We start from the raw sequence: 22,368 nt of genomic DNA, 5'->3' as shown, positions 1-22,368 counted from the left end.
CCTAAAACCTCAAAGTGATCTTCACATAATAAGCGGCACCTTATTTCTAGAAGGTCACTACTTTCTTTTAATTTGTATTATGATTATCAACTGAGGAAGACTTACAACTGAGCGGGGATGAATAACCTTTTTAACAGACATACAACTTATCGGAGTGGCTTTCATGATCTCTCCAAAGTATTTATTATTGGTTTGTTTGGCCAGCTTAATCACTGAGGAACGCTTTTTGGATACAAAAGTATACATATATTAGAATGTCTGCCTCCATCTTGATACACAAGAAGTAGAAGAACCACAACCACCCACTGATATCTTGCGCACGGTAAGGAAGGCTTCCAAAATGATGCTTATACTTACTCATCCCATTAGCACAATGCATCTGGCGGGGTGGATATCTTGTTTTGCCAAATCATTATATTCCCTGTGTGCTTGATAAATGCACTGGGATTGCATTTGTGTTGGCAGCAGGCCAGCCTCAGAACAACCATCCCCCACAGAGCTGTCAATCTGCAGGCTATTATTCAGCTCTGCGGGAATTAGAAAGGGTCTCTAGTCTACCCTGGACAAGGTGAGTCCCTGACTGACCACTGACTCCAACTATACAGTGTATATATAGTACATAATATATGGTGTGTGTATAGTGATTCATGGTCACCTATACTGGCAGTTAAGTTGGACTCTGCAACCCTCCCTTCTTCATGCTAGTCTTCACTGGGGACTCAATAAGCGCAAAGAATGACATTTGATTGAATATGACTAACATCTCCCTCCATTCAAATCCTATACATACAATCCTTTAATCACGATTAATTCAATAATTTTTTTCCACTGTGAAAAAGAGAAAAAATACTTGACTGAGAGTGTTGGACGGTTTCCAGAACCGAGTTATTATTTCCCTCATGTGAATAGAGTCTCAGACTCTTTTTCACTTTCTTCCACCGTTGGCCTCATCTTCAGCCGGTTTTTATTCCCGTAATAACCGAAATAATAGATTTGTAAGAGCAAAGATTTTACTTTTTTAACTGTAAGATCTTAGAAACAGACTTCTTTGGGAATGGCCGGTAAGTATGTAAAAGCGGTTCCTCCCTAGAGGGAAATTATCCACTTAATTAAAAGGACCAGAAGCCTGGAATTATCACCGTATAATTATAAAAGCCCCATTTCTTCTCTTTTTTTGGGTTAATCCATGATTCCACAGCAAGAAACATTGCATCACGGAGAGAGACCATGGCCATGAAGTTGAATAAAGGCGACCACACAGTCTATTTTTATTTATTTGTTAGCCATAGAGGCTGCTGTTTGATTGCTGGCTCTGATTACAGGTTTTACTGGGCTTGCGGAGAATGAATGCAGAGAGCTTTGCCTACGACTCCAGCGACTTGTTTTTTTTTTACTGCAATTGAGTCTGGGGATCAAATCACAGCAAAAAGCATTTATGAAGGGCATAGAGTCAAGCTGAAAATCATTGGGCCGTCTGTGAGTCTAGTGAGACGGTCCAGCATCGTGTTTACTAAACAGAACTCAAGGGCAAGTGGGACGCATTAAACACAGCGTTGGAGCGTTTGGTAATCCTCCGAAAACACATGTGTCCATGCGTTCTTTATCTTGACTGCTATAATCAGGGCCGTATGGTGGCATTGTGGTTGGTCTATGGTCGGTGCTTGTCTTCAAAGGGACACACTGCTAGTTTTTCGTCCTTTACCACAGGGCCTGTGATTTGTGACCTACAGCCGGACGTGGAGCAGAAATAATGCATTATAGTACTGCGACGGTGGGCTCTTAATCTTCCCCTTGCTGAAAAAAGGCTACACTAATAGATGGCACACTTTTAAAGTCGGCTAGAAGAGTTGTTTTACCATTGAGGATTCCTCACTGGTAAGCTAGCCCTTGTCAGCCATTTTGGCTCGGTTTGTTTACCTTGAGATACGTAAGGCTGTGTCATAAGTATTTGGCCTATGAGCCCTTTGAGACTGTAATGGGGATTTAGGGCTATACAAATAAACTTGAATTCAAGGCTAATTAGCCACAATAGCATTTTGCTATTCTTTTTATTTACAGCGTGTTTTCTCTTTCGAAATATAACATCTCTTAATTTGAATACATTTTGTGTGAATTATACTAATCATTACAAAACATTTTCCCATAATTCCATATCATAAAAAGTGAATTTGTCACTGCTTTAATTTGCTTTCTGAATAGATAGACCCATTTACCAACATTTCAACATTTATCATCATCTTTCGTTTTAATGTGATGTTCAGTTTAACACCTTTTTCATTATGCGAGGACCTTTCATGATGCCTGTTCTGAACATTAGCAATCATGGTTAATTAGAAAAAAATTATAACCTTAGTAACAATGACAAAATAATGAACCGACTTTAAGATTATCCGCAAATTAATTAGTAATTCCTCCTGCTGGCATACACCCCAGGTAATCTATAATGGCATTAAGAACAATTAATCTATGCTTGCCCCAAAATCCAGATAAAGTTAGATTTTGCCTTCAAGTGTGGGCTTTAAGCAATAAGTATCCCTTTGCTTTCCATTGTGCTCTGCCTGGCTAAGTTTTATATTTGATTAAATGGTTTGCCCTCTGCACCTCATGTTAATTAATACAGTAGTGTGTGTTGCTATCACAAACAGTGATTTCAGTTTGTCCTCATTTTCAGTCTCTCTCAGTCACGGCTAACCACTGCACCCAAAACAAAATTGCTCACTCCCTAACTCACTCACTCTCACACATCACTCTTTGTTCAGTAGTGTGATGGTGGTGGTGGTGGTGGGGGGCTGTCTGATGGATCTACGTGGGCGGTCTACCCCCTCCCTGCGTGGGGGGAGACGGGGTCAGGGGTGGGATCTCCAGTGACACAGGGGGGCTCTGGTGTATTACCGCTCTTTGGAGATGAGCCCAGTGGACGGGAGACTTCTGCCAATGGTGGTCCTCTCTGGGCTGGTTTTTCGATTCTGCAGGGAACATTAGCAGTGGAACGAGTCCTACTGTGATTGAAGCTGGACCAATTCTCCCTCTCGCTCTCTCTCCCTCTATCTTGCCGTCCCTCTCTTTCACTCTCGCTTTCTATCACCCCATCCCTCTCTTCTTCTTTCTCTCTATCTCTGTCTGTCTGTCTGTCTGTCTGTCTGTCTGTCTGTCTGTCTGTCTGTCTGTCTGTCTGTCTGTCTGTCTGTCTGTCTGTCTGTCTGTCTGTCTCTCTCTCTCTCTCTGTCTGTCTGTCTGTCTGTCTGTCTGTCTGTCTGTCTGTCTGTCTGTCTGTCTGTCTGTCTGTCTGTCTGTCTGTCTGTCTGTCTGTCTGTCTGTCTGTCTGTCTGTCTCTCTTTCTCTCTCTCTCTCTCTCTCTCTCTCTCTCTCTCTCTCTCTCTCTCTCTCTCTCTCTCTCTCTCTCTCTCTCTCTCTGTTATAGTCATGGCATCTGATGTAGGTGCTACTTGGAACCAAAGCCAATCGATCACCTTGACGTATTAAGGTTAGGTTGATTGCAAATACAAATACACCGTTGCCACTATTTCACAGAGAGTGCATATCGGGATTTTTTTTCTTTCCATGCATGAGTTTACTCTACCGTTTAACTTTTGGTGGTGTTTGCAAGCAAGTGTTTGTTTGCCTTGATGTGTGTCACTTCAGATGGAACATTTCATTTTTAGAGCACATGTAAATATACAGAGAAAATTAGATTAAATGTGTTAAAATCATCTCAGACATTGACAGCAACAACACACACAACACACTAAATTTAAAGAAAATAATTTGTTACACATTTTGAATGAAAGGCATGTGGATTGACATATACTTGCAGTAATTTAAAGTTAAGATATTATGTTTGATGATGGGAGTTAATTGTATTTGTAGATTCAAATGAGGTCGTATTTTACACATTTTTCCTTTTCATGATAATGAAGAAATGTAAAATGGCAGTAATCAGCAGCAATTCAAAGTTTTTTCCTTAAACCTGTAGGTCATCAAGCATGTGTGGGTATACTGGGGCACAGCAGGACATGAGAGTGAGATAGAGACATCTGGGCCTTTTCAACATGAATCATTAAGGGCTACTAAAATTATTAATTTGGATGATCTAGCTACACACAAGGTTATGTGATTAGCGGGATAGCTAGTGTTCAAAGACACTAGGGAGCGAGCTGGAGACCTGGGGTCTCTTTTATATGAAAGAAGGCCTCATGGACACATACAATTATCAATTTGGGGGCTCTAGCCCTACAGAAAGTGTCTCACTTAGCATCATAAAATGGGCCATTGAAACCATTTGTAAATAAAAAGAGTTAGTATGAAATCATCAAAATGAATTGGAAGACTCCTATTGTTGAAAAAGATCGGTTTATATATTTGTGTGCATACATACATATAAACAAACTGATCATTTTCAACATTTAATATATATATATCAGTATATAATATAACATTTTTCAACAATAGGATCTTCCCAATTCATTTTCGATGAATTCAAAGCAACAATATGAATGTTTTTATATGCCCACTGTTCGTGTCGTTACATAACGTCAACACCTTTTCATGAAGAATCCTCCATAAATAACAAATCTCCCCTGCGTTCCGTTCTCCTATTATCCCTCGAGGTGATTTGGCGGAAGGAGCTCCCGCCACGTCCAAACCCCAGGGATCGTGTACAATGGCCACAGCTGTTCATGCATTTAAACCCACACCGCAGTGGGGCCTTCTCATTCACCGCCTCCATCTTGTCCTCGTCCTCGTAATTACGGACGTGCACGCTCCAGAGTCTGGCCTGCAGATCCAACGCTCTGAAGTCGTGGCCCCGTGTCTGTTCCCAGCCACAGCCTCCGTAGCCTGCTGTCCCCGGTCTGGGTTAATTAAGTCCCGTTTGTCTGCGTTGGGGCCGGTCTGTCGTTGTTTCCTAGGGCACCGTGTGAATAAAGCTCCCGTGTTCAATCTCACACCTCTAGCCCGGTCGGTGTGGTAGAGCGAAGCGCTTTCACACCATGATTAAGTTGTTTTGGTCTTTGTTTTTGCTACTCTAGTTTGAAGTAAGAAAAATACTAAAATACATATCATCTACTTTAGGGGGCTTTTGTAGTGTGTGTCTAATGGAGTTTTCTCTGGATGCATCCGTATCGTCCATTAGGCGAATATTTCAACGTGGGCAATTTCTACGGGCGTTTAATGATGCCGGGATTAACATGTGTGTCGTTTGGTTTGACTCGGATCCAATCTTCTTGTGATTAGTGCTGACTGTGGGGGGAAAAACGAGAGGCGTGGAGTAAACATATGAGGTCACTGGCTGAGCTAACATCCCACAAGCTAGAAGGATGCATCAATGTCGACAACACAACACATTGCATTGCGGGATTCAGCGATCCACATTTGACTCTGGAAGGTGCACGTCACCGATGCGTGGCGCCCTGTCTTTGAAACCTTGGTAGCTGACAGTGGGGTGGGGGTAAGCTGGGATCCATGGCGATAGCATGTTGTATTGCTCCCGTAGATAACGTTTTCAACTGTGACTTTGATCTGCAGATGGGAAGTTGCTCAGTTGAAAAAATATATATACATAATAAATATATAAATATATATTAAGGAGATGTCAATAAACTACATGGTATTGAATGATTTGACAGGTAAACTAGACTTTACTGGGGGACTTTACTGGACTCCATTTTGATTGACCGATCTCATAGTGAGTCAGGTAACTCGTTATCGCTTTAAACAAAGACATCAACACACGCATGGACACTCAACACAAAAGCACGGCATAGCCCAAAACATCACACACACACGCACACACACACTGCCAATACCGCTAGAATTGGTTTTGATGAAACCAATTCTACGACGGCTGTTCTCAGACCCCCCCCCCCCCCCCCCCCCTAGCCTCACGCCGGAGCAACCATTAACGGAGAGGTGCCAAAGGTAATCCAACCTCGGAGGAGAGGCGATAATAGTCCCAGGGACAGAGTGCTTGGTTGATATAAGAGTCTGTGTGGGGAGTCAAGAGGTGAACAGTCTGTGAGATATCGAAGATGGCAGAGGAAGCCAAGAGGCTCGGTTAGTGTCCCTCTGGGTCGGCTTTGTGTGTGTGTGTGTGTGTGTGTGTGTGTGTGTGCGTGTGTGTGTGTGTGTGTGTGTGTGTGTGTGTGTGTGTGTGTGTGTGTGTGTTTGTGTCGTTTCGGTTGTGTCGTTGGGGTGGGGGGGGAGGGGGGGTGATCATCCCCTTAACACAATGTGTTTACAAGGCCTTCCCGGAGTGGTTAACCCCACAGCGGGCTGCGTTATGACCGGCCAGCAGTGCCTCTCCGCCGGTCCGCAGATGAACCGGGCGGCGGTCGTCGGGGTCAGGGGGTCGCGGGAGGAATGCACAGACCGTCTGCCGCTGGTCGTCTCCCCCCAGCAGTGTGGCTCCGCAGAGACGCGGCAGCCTTGCTGCAATATCACTCCCGGCACAGTTAAAACAGGGCTGGCTGGCTGTCAGGGGGGGGGGGGGGGTGCTTCAGAGGGGAGGCGGCGGCCATCTTGTCCATCTTGTCCCCAGCAGGTCAGCGCTGCCGGGGTCTGGCACCGGCCCGTCCGCAGCTGTCCCCCGTCTGTCGGCGCGGTGCGGGGGTCATTCAGCGGTGGCCGGGCTGGTTTAAACCTGCTGCAGAGGGGTGATCGGGGGTCAGGCCCGGGAACAAGCTGGGGTGCATGTTGGATTGAACATGCTCTACGGAGAACGCGACTCCTCGCTGCGAGTATGTTTGGTGAATTCTTGATTTGATATAGGAAATTTAGAAGATCTGTATAAAAAGGTGCACATAGGTTTAGATTATCTTTTTTTCAATTTCTATTTCAGGGGCTGAGACGGTGACATTCAACCCAAGATAAACAATCAGAGATCTCTGAAAGAGAATTCAGATTTTTTAGTTCCCCAATATTTCCTCAAGGAAACCTTTGGTTATGATATAATATAAACAGAAGCTTATTAACACCACCACTGGCGTGTCTTCCGAATGCTTTGTTCTCAGCATGTTTACAGATCAATAGCACTCTGGAATACAACGTTGAAATAAGGTTAGCCCGGGTAGCAATATGCTCACGTCAATACCGCTAACACAAATTGCGGGGTCATCTCTGAGCAAAGGCAAAAAAAGCGTAACACAAATATCAACGAGATGCAATCGATTCAGAGTTTGTTTTGAATAATTTTAACATGGATACGTGTAATTTGAGAACAAATTATTATTTTGATACACTCAGTCTACAGTATGGTTGGTAGATGGACAGCAATGGTAAACAGAGGAGAGAAACACATTGCTGGAGGAGATGTTATTATCATATCAACAACTCGGCCGCTTTGGTTGTTATATCATGCACCCATAATATAAACGTAGGCTACTTGAGAAGATTAAACCTCCCACTAATTCTCTGGCCAACTGCACTCAACTGGTGTCCCATTCAAGGGGGGAGTCTACTTGTGTTGCACTCATTGGCAGCTGGGACAGGCTCCACCCCCTCATCCCTCCCCCCCTTCCCCCTGACCCCTACCAGGAGTAAATGGTTAAAACAAGATGGATGACCGGCTCCGCTGGCAAGTTACAGCACCCTCACCAAGCAGCGAAATACGCCGTCAGCGTACCTGTCTCACCTTCCTACAGAACATCTATAAAAGGCTCTATCACCACTATCACTATTATTAGAACAACTTGTACCTTTAGAAGTGATGCCTTGTTATCAGTACTACCCTGAGGACTTACACAAGATGGCCGCCCCTCGCAGTGTGTGTGTGTGTGTGTGTGTGTGTGTGTGTGTGTGTGTGTGTGTGTGTGTGTGTGTGTGTGTGTGTGTGTGTGTGTGTGTGTGTGTGCGTGCGTGCGTGCGTGCGTGCGTGCGTGCGTGCGTGCGTGCGTGCGTGTGTGCGTGTGTCACATGCTTAAGACCTGTGATGTGTGTCATTTATTCCTGTTCCAGCCTACAAAAGAGTGTCAGGGGAGTTGTGAAACATGTACGCTTGCGGGTGTATTTTCTCCGTGGCTTTGGCGAACAGCCTCTCTGTTTGACTGGCTGTACACCTTCCCCCCCCCCTTTCTCATGGCGGGGGCCACTGCTCCTGCTCCTTCTGCATTACGCCGAGCAGATTAATAACGGCGTTACGATAACTTTAGCACAGTTGAGCGCGCGTTGACGCAGTGCGAGGCGGTGATTAGCAAACAGAAGCCCCCCCCCCCCCCGCTGGGAGCTCACGCACAATGGGGGACCACATCTATCTGACATTTGGTGGGGAGACCGCCATCTCCGATCGGCACTTGATTAGGAACTAATCCGTGTCATTATCTCCTTCAGCGCGGGAATGAGTGGAGGGAGAAGATGGCGTCGTAAATCACAGACGCGCGGGGGGGGGGGGGGGGGGGGGGGAGGGGGGGGTGGGGTTGGCGGTGCGGTGTGGGTTGGGGTGGGGCATATTTCATCAGCACGTTATCTCTCTCTGCGGTGTCCGTCTAAGGTTCCGACTCGGACGCCACAGAGAGACACGCGCACAGACGAGATGAGATATGCAGATAAGAGGCAGAGGGAAACGTTGTTGCCATGGATACCGTAAAACGTAGGGGAGGTGAGGACGGGGGGGTTGTGGGCGGGGGTTTCTGAATGATATTTGCAGTGTTTGATATGAGTCACTCTCCGTCTCTTGTATTGTTTACGTTACAGCTTAGAACAACTGGAAACTGTCTCCATCAGGAGGGAGAGAGAGATAAAGAGAGATGGAGAGGCAGAGAGCGAGTGAGACAGTGAGAGAGAGAGCGAGTAACAGGGAGAGAGAGAGATAAACAGCGACAGAGAGAGAGAACATGAAAGCCTAGACTTGATTCTAGAGAGAGAGAGAGAGGAGGGAGGGAGGGAGAGAGAGAGATAAACAGAGAAAGAGAACATGACAGCCTAGACTTGATTCTAGAGAGAGAGAGGGGGAGAGAGAGAGAGAGAGGGGAGGGAGGAGGTCCTTTGACATTGATGCCTCTATCCCCCCTCCCCTAAACAACACGCCGCCCTCCCTCCCTCAGATCCTGCCCTGACACACTGCCCACACGCTATCCTGCCAGATACTACCCACGGCATGCCCCCCTCCTTCTCCCTGAGACGGCGTAGTGTAGTAGCCCCCTCATCCCCCTCCTCCTCCCCCTCTCCACCTCCTCCTCCTCCCCCCCTCCTCCTCCCCCCTCCTCCTCCCCCCTCCTCCTCCCCCCCTCCTCCTCCTCCTCCCCCTCCCTCTCCTCCCTCCTCCCCCCTCCTCCTCCTCCCCCCCTCCTCCTCCCCCCTCCTCATCCCCCCCTCCACCTCCTCCTCCTCCCCCCCTCCTCCTCCTCCCCCCTCCTCCCCCTCCTCCTCTCCCCCTCCCTCTCCTCCCTCCTCCCCCCTCCTCCCCCCTCCTCCCCCTCCTCCACCTCCTCCTCCCCCCCTCCCCCTCCTCCCCCTCCCCCTCCTCCCCCTCCCCCTCCCCCCCCCCCCCCCCCCCCCCCCTCCTCCCCGGCTGGCTCCAGTCCTGAACCTGAGCCTCTGAGGAGCAAGGAAATAATTAGGAGGAGAAAATTGCGGCTGACACTATTTCTGAAAAGCAGGGTATTGTAATGAGAGCAGAGCAGGTATTCACTGTGTGTGGAGGGAGCGATAGAGAGGGGAGGGGAGGGAGAGAGGGAGAGGAAGAGATGGAGGGAGAGGAACAGATGGATGGAGATACTAAAGCGAGATAGAGGGAGATAAAGAGAGAGGGGGAGGGAGATTGAAAAAAGTGATAGCGATATTAAAGAGAGACAGAGGGAGTTAAAGAGAGAGGGCGGAGGGAGACCGAGAGAGTGAGAGAGGTATCTAAAGAGAGAAAGAGGGGGATTAAGAGAGAGGGGGGAGGGAGACCGAGAGAGTGAGAGAGGTATCTAAAGAGAGAAAGAGGGGGATTAAGAGAGAGGGGGGAGGGAGATGGAGAGAATGAGAGAGATACAAAAGAGAGAAAGAGGGAGATAATGAGAGAGGGGGGAGGGAGATGGAGAGAATGAGAGAGATACAAAAGAGAGAAAGAGGGAGATAATGAGAGAGGGGGGAGGGTGATGGAGAGAGTGAGAGAGATACAAAAGAGAGAAAGAGGGAGATAATGAGAGAGGGGGGAGGGAGATGGAGAGAGTGAGAGTGAGAGAGATACTAAAGAGAGATAGACAGATATAAAAAGGGAGGGGGGAGGGAGAGAGAGATTGAGAGAGATAAAGAAGAGAGATGGAGGGAAAGGGGGATAAAGAGAGAGGAGGGCGTTGGATCGAGAGAGCGTCAGTGAGGGAGATGCTAAAGAGAGAGAGGGCGAGATGGATTTACCGACTAAAAGGAGAGAGGAAAATACAGGGAGAGAAAGAGAGGCAGAGTGGGAGAGACGGAGGGCGAGAGAGAAATTAGGAGTGGCCGCAAGCGGGGGAGGGCGGCTGGTTCCCAGGCGGGGCCTGGGAGTGGCCCGGGAAGGTAAGCAGGGTTTTGCGGAGTGCTTTAATGCACGTGGGAACGCATGCCTGGGAGGCCACGGCGGAGAGAGCGCTGCAACAATGGCAGAGCCAAGGTCACGGCTCCGGGACTCATTCATACTATCCCAGCGTTTTGCGCGGTGCAACGACATAGCCCCCCTGCCTCGGCACGTACCCCCACACGCACATGCAGACACACACACACACACACATGCGCACGCACACAAACAGACCGCTGCACGCCCTTTTTCCCTTACATCTGTCTCTCTCAATCTGGGATGTTCTCCGTCTTGCCCCGACCCTCTCTTTTTCTCACTCTTCATTTCTCCCTCTGTCACTCTCCCTCTCTCCCTCTCTCCCTCTCTCCCTCTCTCCCTCTCTCCCTCTGTCTCTCTCCCTCTCCCTCTCTGTCTTTGCCGCTCGCCCTGGCTCTCACTCTTTTCAGAGGGATGCTGTGCAGCCCAGGCTCAAAGTTATCTTCATTAGCGGTGGAGTGCTGGTTCGGAGGGGGGTGGGGGGTGGGGGGTGGGGGGACAGTGGGGTGCCTGTGGGGTTCGGGGCGGGGGGGGAGCAAGACACTCAAAGGAGATGAATAAATGTTTTGTCCCACATAGGCCCTTAAAGCTGCGGGCCCCGGCTGGGGCCACTGCTGCGGGGAGAGAGATAGACGAGGCACCGGTCGTTATATTTCACCGGGAGCTAAAGGGACAGCGCTACACTACAGTGGGCGACAGATGCTACCACTTAAATATTAAGCATTTGAAATAAATGTCCTTCACTGAAGTTATTTAACCGGCCGACCGCTGAAATGTCGGCAGCGATCGTTGCCTGTTCCAGAGTGTGTATTTACATTTAGGGCATTTCGCAGACGCTTTTATCCAAAGCGACTTACATACAGGTCCGTTTTAGGTCCTGGGAGAAGGAAAATGGCCAAACAAACGCAGAGTTTGCCAGAGGCTTGTCAGCTCATTATAAGCAGTGGTTAACTGCACTTGAAGTCACTACTTTTGACGAGTTGTGTGATTTGATGATTTTGGAGCAATTTAAAAACACTATTCCAGAACGTATTGTAATTTACAGAACGGAACGGAAAATGACTACAGCCCACCTGATATTCCAGTACATTTGTCTGAAGAAGGACAGACCATAATACATCGCTGTCGTGATTTGGTAAACATTGTGTGCGTTGCTTAGTGAGGAACACAAAAGTGGACGCGTTTTCAAGAGCTCACCCACGTCCTTGAAACTGAGTTAAAACCCACGTAAAGTTTGTCGCATCTGACAGTCGATGTGGACGTTTCAACATCTCAACCACATTCAAGTGTAACAGACAAAAACGTTTTATTCCTAGCCACATATATATATAGGTATACCTTCATTGTAATGTGTAATTGCCCGTGTCGGCAAAGGTCTCGGCGTACATCCGACGTCACGTCTGTCGTCGTGGGTGTCGGAGCGAGCTCCGCCTCACACCTTGACGGATGTGAGGTGAGCGTCAGTGTCAGTCTCTGTTAATGAGAGAGGCTCCGGCGGAAACATCGCACACACCCCCTTCCATACGATTCTGCTGGGAATGATGCACACATAGCGCAGACATACACACACATCCCAACGCACACTGCCTAAATGGGGGGAAAGGAATTGATGACCAAATTGGATCTGGGTCACATTTGCACTTTGAAAAAAGAGCAAAGAATAAGAACCCCCCCCCCCCCCCCCCCCCCCCTCCTTCCCATCTGCTGTGAGTCATCCAAATAATGGATGTGTTGCGCGGAGGCTTTCCGGGTGAAGCGATGACTTCCTTCCCTTGGTTGGAGCCGCCAAGCGTCACCGTCTAGTTAGCTCCGAGATCACAAGTTTAAGAAATGTTTTATTTATTTTTTTGGCGCCCCCACACGTCAGCATGCTAACAAGAAGAACATAGACAACAAAGCGCACGTACAAACACACGTATGCACGCAAACGTACGCATACACATATACATATGCATACACAGACATGCACATACACACGAACACACACACAGAGACACACACACACACAGACACATGCACACAAGTGCCTGCACACAAACACACACACACACACACACACATGCAAACACACAAGTGCCGGCACGCACAAACAAACACATACACATACTTACACACAAACACACTAGCATACACACACACACACACACACACACACACACACACACACACACACACACACACACACACACACACACACACACACACACACACACACACACACACACTCCCTCAGCATTAATCAGCACAACCCCACTCCTTCCGCGAAGGCATCTGAGCAGCACAGGTGAATTTAAACTGCAGATCCCAGATCCTGGCCCTCAGCCACATCAGCTCAGCGTTTTCTCCCTGGATTTACGAGCAGAGCAGAGCCAGTCCTCGGGGGCGGTGGCACCGGCGCCGGGGCCCCCACCAGCCTGCGGCTCGCCACTAGGGGCCCGCTTTACTTTGCATTAAAAGAAAAAGAAAATCACACAGAAACGGTGGTGCACCTTCATCTGGGTTGTCCTTCACTAACCGTTAAAAACGCCGGAACTCAGGGGGGCCCGGACTCACCCCAGGGGGTGCAGATCCTTTTGGCAAAGCTTTTTTGCAACGTGACGCAACCCCGCAGTCTGGTTGGTTCCTCTCGGGCTCCCACAATGCCCCTGGGCAGCGGATCGACCAGGCCTGACGGAGACTGAGGATGAGTCACGGGAGGAGGGGGGGGGGGGGGGGGGGCGCTCTCTTTCTGGAGAGGCTCCGTGGGGGCTACCTTGCTCAGGTACCGGTCGCTCGGCAACAGGGTACCGCGAGCTAGAAGCTAGCCGCACAGCTCACGGGGTTATGTTTACACTTACGCAAAGTTGTGTAGCTGACCCTAATGATCGGAGTAGTCACAGGGCTTAAGGATGTGACACACACACACACAAACACACACGCAAACACACACACACATATACACAAAGACACTGTGAATCCACACCCACACTGTGAACACACGCACATACACACAAAGACACTGTGAACCCACACACACACTGTGAACACACGCACATACACACACATATACACAAAGACACTGTGAACCCACACACACACTGTGAACACAGGCATATACACACACATATACACAAAGACACTGTGAACCCACACACACACTGTGAGCACGCACAACCACACATAACATGTACACACACACACGCTGTGAACACATAAATTGTGAGCTGCGGCCATCTTGTTCTGCCTGTTAAACTTGCCCTAATATTGCAAAAAAAAAATCCCTAATTTTTCATGTTGGTATAACCACCAATATGGAGTAAGAGATGTCTGACATTTTTACAGGGAAAGATCTGTAGGCATCAGAAAGTAAAAGACAAAATCTGGTTGGCGCGCTCGGAAAAGTTATCTCTATATAAGTGTGGATTATTTAGGTTGTATAGTTGGGTGGTACGGTAATGGCCCGTAAGAACTGCAAACAAGCAAAATCGATGAACAGCGAGAAAGTGAAAATGTTGTTTCGTTGACACGGTTAAACATTGTTCTACGAACTCCCCAGGCCACCTTCATGTCCGTCGAGCGGTCACTGTCATCGCGCCGTTTGCCCGTCACACCTCCGTCTTTGTCACACGTATGTTTGGGTTCTCAAAAAGCCATCAGGATCCATCTCTGTCCTCTAGCTGTCCCCGGCTCCATTAAAGATGATACATACCGCCGCAAAACCCTCCACCCAGCTGTTGTCTTTGAGTCGTCCCTGGAAGATAAATAGCTGAATGAAGCGAAAAGACTGAGACGAATAAAGAAAGATGATTTAGGTAAAAGATGGACATTACAACAGAGCAAAGTTGTTCTTGTTTGTGACAGACGCCCATCACGTTGTGTGTCATGTTAAATGAATGTGATTGTAATGAAGGGATGTGTGCTCCTGTGTTGTCTCAGTAGCACACATGTGGATAAAGATAGCTTTCATCAGTCCTCTTTGTAACAAACCCACACTCCGCTGCTCACGAGGCAGTATAATCCAGTGAGGAATAGCAAGCGTTACAGGTGTTTACTCTGAAAAAGAATCCTTTTCCCCCCCCTGTTTGCCCAATGACTTTTTACTTCCCCCTCCTCCTCTCGGCTCCCTTAACCTCTTATGGCTTGTGAGGGTTTTACAGGATGACTTGAAGAGGATTTTATGATGTTTCAGTGTGATTGATAACAGGCTCTTGGAAGGGCTGTCAGCTCTCGCGCAGACGGATAATGTGGATTTCTATCTCTACGCCTTCTCTTGTGAGACGCGCCATCAATCACCTCCGTCGCCGCCGTAACCCGGGAAAATTAAAACCGTAGCGAGCAAGCAAGGGCTTTCCCAGTACAACCAGGACCCCCATCAATGGCGGGGATTGGGGGTGGGGGTGGTGGTGTAGTGGGGAGGAGGGGACGGGGGTGAGGCGACAGAATTGGCACAGATCAACGCCGTGACGCCCGGGTACACAGAGAAGAGCGAGGCCGGCCCTGGCCCCGCCTCAGGGAGCCCGGAGCCGAGATAATGGTGTGACTGTAGCCTCGCGCCGCCGGCTGCAGGAAGAGACAATAGGCTCATTTCCATCTGCGCCCCGGCCATTATTAGATCTAAGCCGAGCCTCTGCTGCCTCTTGTCAATATTTACAGAAAACCGCCAGAGTACCGCGTGAGAGCCACGTGCGGCGGTGTTAAAACAGAAGGAGCGGGTGTTTCGGCTAAACATAAACCGGCGGCAGCGGCGACGCCTCTCGGGGAACAACGCGGGCGGTGGAGATGAACCAAGGTCACCGCGGCGATGACGTTGGCGTCAACATCTGTTGTCTTACGTCGTCTGCGCATGCCCCCCCGTCGAAAGCGCGCATGATGTACCAATTCATGCACCCCACTGCTCTTTAGTTTTATGTAACTGCTATTTTATGTTCTCATGTTATCTGTTCTCTCTCACTGACCTCTGTCTGTCTGTGGGTGTGTGTGTGTGTGTGTGTGTGTGTGTGTGTGTGTGTTTCTGTCTCCTTTGCAGTTGATGGCTGCATACACAAGGCTGCGGGGGGATGTCTGTATGATGAGTGTCACTCCCTTAATGGCTGTGAAACCGGCAAGGCCAAAATCACCTGTGGCTATGATCTGCCCGCCAAATGTAAGTGCAACTTATTGTCTTTTCTCTCTCTTGTGTTTCTTTCCTGGGTTTTTCTGGCTGAAGAAGCAGTAAGCCCTGGAAACAAGATGAAATAAAGCTTCACATGCCGCTGGGAGCAATCACACACACACACACACACACACACACACACACACACACACACACACACACACACACACACACACACACACACACACACACACACGCGTACATGTACACGTACATGTACACGAACTGCAATGAATACAGACACAGACACACCAACACAAACACACAGATACACACAGACACAAACTGCAATTAGTACAGACAGACAGACACACAGATACACACAGAGCTACACACACAAACAAACTGCAATAAATACACACACACACACACACACACACACACACACACACATACACACACACATACTGCAGTGAATACAGACACACAGCGAAGAATACAGACATAGACAGAGCAACACACTATGCACTGCTTAAAATAGGGTGTCATATACACACACACACACACACACACACACATTAAGTCAAACAGAGAGAGACACAGTTCATAACGGGGAGGAGAAATAAGGGGTAAAACAGGGAACATCCATCAAGTTCTAGAGGTGCGCTTGGAATGAGGTTATCCTCATAATCCTAAAAAACACAATTATTTTAACGACAGTTTATTTGTTTTCGGGATGCGCCATTCCTCATGAGTGAAGCCGTTGTTATTTTGCAGGCTAATAAATATGATCGGTGGATACGCTATGGCTAGCTGGAGATGCCATCTGCACACAAACAAAGACATTAAGGAACCTATTAGTTGGATCATTTGATTGATATTTCATCCCTGATTTGTTCTATTAATGATTCTCGACGCCATTACCGCAGGAGCGCCTGTGTGCATTACGCCTTCTCCTTTGTTTGGGCTCCATCGAAAACCTAATGTTTTCTTCGACAGAGTGTACACGTGAGAGTGCATGTGTATGTCTTTATCTGTGTGTGTGTCTGTGTGTGTGTGTGTATGCGAGTCTATGTGAATGTTTGCCTGGGAGTTCTGTGAGATAAATGAATGGAGGGAGAGAGTGGCACGTGTGTTCATGAATACGTGATGTCTCGGTGCTTTTGTAGGGCCGCCACTCGTCGAGAGGCAGGCGAACAGAGGCAGACGCACCTCTGTCACCACGCGTTGCATGTGGCAATTACACCCGGCGCATTGTTCGCCCTTTGTTTCATCGCGGTTAGCGTGTGGAATCAGTGTTTTGAGGGGGTGGGAGAGAGAGAGAGAGAGAGAGAGAGAGAGAGAGAGAGAGAGAGAGAGAGAGAGAGAGAGAGAGAGAGAGAGAGAGAGAGAGAGAGAGAGAGAGAGAGAGAGAGAGATGCACCACCTTATGTACTCGACCCCAGCTGGATTAGACATAAGGTTTCAGGCAAATTGAGATGACGAGATGGTATGCAATTGCATATAATATGAATGCCAACAAAAAAATGGACGACCAAGCAAGGACGCTGTCATATCGATGAAGAAAACAGAACAGAGATTGTGATAATGTATTTTGCCATAAAGATGTCTTATATATATATGTTATATACTGATGAATACAGTATAGGTGAGCGAGTGGATGGATGGAGCCTGAGAATTATCCTAATCCCTCAATGTCGCTGTGGCGATGAGGATTCTCCCTAATCCAATAAAACCTACGAGCAAATATACCAACCTGTTGTAATATTACCCTGTGTTGTCGTGACTGACAACACTTTTTTGTTCCATCTGCATTGTCCCTCTCAGCTTATCTTGGCCCCATCTCTCAGTCTCTCTTTCCGTCTGTTTCTCTCTCTGTCTCTCTGTCTCCCTCTCTATTATAAATTCAAGCAGTTTAAACTATTTATCGAGGACAAATATCAAAATTAAACAAAAAGGTCTCCACAGGTATCGCTATTTATTTCTCTCTCCGTCTCACTCTCTCTGTCTCTCTCTGTCTCTTTATATGTCTATCTATTTTCCATTCATTCCAATTCAATTTGAAGTAGCATTATTGGCATGGAAAATAAAGTTTGAGCAGGTAAAAAAATCGAACCAAGGAAAAACAACTGAACAAAAAAAGGTAAAAAAACAACCTGTCCAAATAATTAGTTAATGGTGAGGGAGTGAATCCACTATTTACTGGAACACGGCCACATAATTAGTCTTTACCAATCTCCATAGACATATCTCTCCCTCCCTCTCCTTCTCTGTCTTCCGTATCTTTCTCTCTCTCTCTCTCTCTCTCTCTCTCTCTCTCTCTCTCTCTCTCTCTCTCTCTCTCTCTCTCTCTCTCTCTCTCTCTGTCTCCCGCTTTCTCAGTCTCTCGTTCCGTGTCTTCTTTCTCTCTCTCTCTCTCTCTCTCTCTCTCTCTGTCTCCCGCTTTCTCAGTCTCTCGTTCGGTGTCTTCTTTCTCTCTCTCTCTCTCTCTCTCTCTCTCTCTCTGTCACCTGCTTTCTGTCTCTCGTTCCGTTTCTCTCTCTCTCTCTCTCTCTCTCTCTCTCTCTCTCTCTCTCTCTCTCTCTCTGTCTCCCGCTTTCTCTCTCTTGCGCGCGCTCTCGCTCTCGTGCCAGAGTTGTGTTGTTCTTCCATCAGTTTCTGACAGTGACTTATGTGTTCCTCCCACACCGCCACAACTGCCAAGAGCGTCTTATTCATCAGTTTACAAATCCCAAATAATCACCTACCCACACGGAAATGACAGAGTAAACAAACAAGGCGACACATTTGTGCATCGTTTCCTTCCCATTTCCTGTGTCTTTGTTGTTGCGTCTTTGTCGCGCATTCGTTGTGTTGTTTTGTACCATAAGCACGTCATGTGTAATGGATTTCATGCTACTTGCAGGCTCTTTTAAATTCTTTTTGTGATGATTTTAATATTAGTATACGTTTGATGCGTCACCTTTCTTCACAGTCTCGTCCCTGCTGTGAATGAGACCATTGCAATGAAATGACAGCTGTATTGAGTTATTGACATATCAAAGAATTTGGGCAGCCATTGAATCCAAATCAGTTGTGACAGGGCAAAAAACATAGCCCTTTAACTGGTACGAAACTGTCCCATTGAATGAACTGACAGTATTAACTCTGATTCAAGTTGGCGTCCATGTTTCTTTTGTACCATTTAAATAATGACTTGCTTCCGTGTTCATATGTTGCCTATACGACCACATATAAACAACGTGTGAACATAACACTTAGATATCGTTATTTTTGCAAAATAAGCACATTTACACTGCTTCAAGCGTGCTTCTGTGGACGTGTGTGTACAGATGGTGTTTTTTTTTAATCTAGTTATCCAAGAGTGAAAGCAAAGCACACAGATGGAACATTACCATTTACTGCTTGGCAAAGTTAAATATTTCCAACGTGGGCTTACACTCCTCAGTTTTTTGCCAACACATTAGTCTGCCTTTCCCCAAATTTGCGCTAAACACTTTTCACTCCCGGATGGGCGAGTGCTGGAAGAAGTGCACTTGTTTCCTGGGATCGACCTCCACGCGGGTAATTGGAAATGAGTTAGTCGACACACCTCAACTTAAACCGAACAAACCGGCAGACACTTTGCTTCAAATTGAGGCATGGCTGTGGGCTTGGGTCCCACGCCTACGCAACTGCTATTTCAGGCCTCCACTAACAAGCCAATGGCAGCGGCCCATCCATCAACCGCCATGCCTGACCACTGTTCTCTATCATCCAGGTGCTGACCGTCATTAAGGAATAATCACAGCCCCAAATTATATACGATTCGGTTTGTTCAAGCAAGAGCAGAAGGACACTTTCTTCCCTCCAGCCCCCCCCCCCCCCCCCCCAGAATAAGAAAAAAGCATTTTCAGTAGCGCAGCGATTGTAATTCAATGGCACCTGTGGCAGCCGAGAAAATAAACATAGAGGAAATGAAATCCTTCCTTTGTGTTTATGAACGAATAAAGTAAATTATACCGCGTACACCGACTCTATACTATCTATGCTAAATAAGCCTATCTACAGGGAGGGCAGGCGCCCGGCTCGCAGCTCATGTGAACTCGCGTGAACCAGAGACCTTCTTGTCTAGAGGTCGGATGGAGCCGAGGCAATGGAGACCAGCCCACCACCACCACCACCACCACCACCCATCCGAGGAGCCCCTCTTTGCTCTGAAGACAAGAAAATTGCTCTTCATTACATTCCACTAAGCAGTCCAGGCTGTGAATCCCGGTTGCAAATGACCCTCTCTTTTAGAAGAACAAGCACATGTGGGACTGATTATTATGGGCTGGCCGAGGATTATTAATCAATGACAGTAATTATCCAGCGAGCATACCGGAAAGAAAGGAGAAAAAATAACTTTGTCTGTCTGTCAGGCAAATTGTCCATGTGTGCGGCGACTTACCCGTCGGAATCGACTATGAAAGCCTCCCGGTGTATTTACCCACTTTTTGTCGTGGTGTGACGTTAACCTCAGGAGTAAAACATGTTAACGGTAACATTTATCAGAACGGAGCAGACCAGTGCGCGTTTCCCCGCAAGAAAAGGGTAAAAAGAGTGACGGAGGTCCTCACGGTCCTAGGTTAATTCTGAGACCCGCAGAAAAGCCCCGCCATGCTGTTTCCACGCCACAGCTAGATAGCAGGTGCTATTTAGCCGCAGTGGGGCTAAGGCCCTTTAATCCTATTGATACACTGCAGCTCATTACTGGCCTTCTGGATCACTGGGAACCGTGGTTTTGTTAGTAGCTCATTTGATGGTTTACTGGGACATTGGGAAACGGCTTTCCAGTAGAAGTAAAAAAAAATATGTTTGTGTTTTTAGGGCATTCTGTACCGATATTTTGCGCTCTCGATTTCACCAAGAACAGTGTTGTTGCTGTTGGTGTGATAGATCGCTGGCTGAACATTGAAGAGCGTTTATCACGCATATATTATCACCTGCCAACATACCTGGTGTTTGTGTGTGTTGCTGCCTCCCGAAATACTATAGGATAGTAAGGAAAGTACTGAGAGTCTCTGTACAATGGAAACAAAACAACATTGAAACTGGTTATTTATGGGTAGCTCTCCCGTCATTTCTCGAAATGTTGTTGACTGATGCTTTCTTTCTTTGCTGCACGACAATCAAGGTGAAGCCAGATGTTTGAAGTTGGATTCTCACTCTTTATTCAAAAACAACGGTCGTGATATTTGCATTGAAATAATCAATTGTACCTTACCGCAGAAGCAAACAAATTGCATTGTAAACGTCCAGTGAATGAGGCCATTAGACGTTGAAGAAGTCGATTCCCAAACTACTGCTATCGACCAAAGTGTCAGCCTTTTGGTTTACCACGTCGGGCTAATAAATGCTCTTCACATCTTTGATTACCATAAGTGAAAGAACATATATTATTGGAGTATATATTATTGTAAGCCTTTTACTACAACATGCCCTCTGGTGTAAAAATGTGTTGCCATTATGTATTATTACTGTATGACAGTCCTAGACTTATCTCCTACACAAACTGCTTGAACCCCTGTCCGTGGCCGCCGGAGTGACCGGGCGTTCCCGCCGGGCTCTCTCTGTGGTCCCGCCTGTCAACACCATGCAAAGGACCTTGTCTGTTCATCTGCATTTTGCACATTTCAGCTGCCGCTGTCACGGCATGGACCTAGGAGGTATTTAGAGTTCAAACCAGAGGTCCGTCTGAGGAGGTTAACGTCCCAGTGGAGCGCTGAGATCAGACCGGGCCTGTTTTCACTCTCCCGTTTCATCCTTCACCCGGTTCCCAGTCCAACCCCCCGGGGCCGGACTGGATTGACAGTTCAAACCGCCCGCCACGGCTCTACGCTTTTTTTCTCCCCTCCATCTCGTCTTTCTCGTTGTTGTCCCTATTTAGGAATGACACGCGTTACATAATTAATAATGTTTGGATCGCAACATGAGGGACTTGACTTCAATGTCTTGTCTTCAGTGTCGTACGGATGCCTTCTGTACAGTTTGGGTCCCTTTAGGGGACAAGCACTGCTTTATTTGTGTTTGTGGGTAATCTGACGTGCAACATTTAGCCACGAATAACTATTGGATTGAATAGGATGACACAAATGGACCCTTGGTGGGTGCCTCCGGGTTATTTTTAGTCCTCATGTAACCTATTCTTTTAAAAGCAGTAGCGTTCAACCTTCTGCTGACTTCGGCACTCGTTGTGATTCATTTTTTTCTATCCACCCCCTGGTTTATCTTTTGAGCGTTTATAGATTTCAGGCTTTTGCGGTATTGCCTCTCCCCGGCTGCCTCTGATAGTGTGCAGAGAGGCCCTTATCCCAGCACCATCGATACGCCGGCAGACCTGTGATTACGCTCTAATCTAAAACCGGATGCTAACTTGCTTGAGAGTGCTCAGCCGGCCCTCGCTCTCCACAATGGCCTCTCGTGGGCGGGTGCGCTAAGGCTCCCAGCAAGAACAACAGAAGGCTTCGCTTTGCAGCCAACACATGGTATATCTTAGGACTGGAGTGGCCCAGCGCCTCACCCCATACCAGTGCGGTTAGTGTGGTCTGTTTAGGTTCTTCAAGAGCCCACTTTGGCTTCCTATTCTGCCTCTTGATATGACTCACCGTAAGGATAGACTTGCATTTACATGCTTTCTATAAGCAGACACTAGCCTTGCGCAAGGTATGGGTACATCAATCAAAGAATACAATCAATACCGGAGCAACTACATATTTAAGTGGTGTACGACCCGGGCTACCAAATGCAACCTGATACCTGAAGTGCA

The 22,368-nt window shown here is 47.5% G+C and overlaps 1 protein-coding gene across 1 annotated transcript in view; it reads left to right on the top strand.

Moving 5' to 3' along the window:
* Window positions 1-22,368, top strand: part of macrod2 (mono-ADP ribosylhydrolase 2) — a gene marked incomplete in the record, with an annotated part of 416,799 nt that overhangs the window by 148,520 nt on the left and 245,911 nt on the right. Inside the window, 1 exon segment of the mRNA XM_030378886.1 lies at window positions 15,513-15,629. Coding sequence (XP_030234746.1) covers window positions 15,513-15,629 — 117 coding nt within the window.

The sequence above is a fragment of the Gadus morhua genome, chromosome 15 (genome assembly GCF_902167405.1).
Source record: "Gadus morhua chromosome 15, gadMor3.0, whole genome shotgun sequence".
Classification (NCBI taxonomy): domain Eukaryota; kingdom Metazoa; phylum Chordata; class Actinopteri; order Gadiformes; family Gadidae; genus Gadus; species Gadus morhua.
Note: the sequence above shows the minus strand (reverse complement) of the source record. Positions and strands in the feature narration are given on the sequence as shown.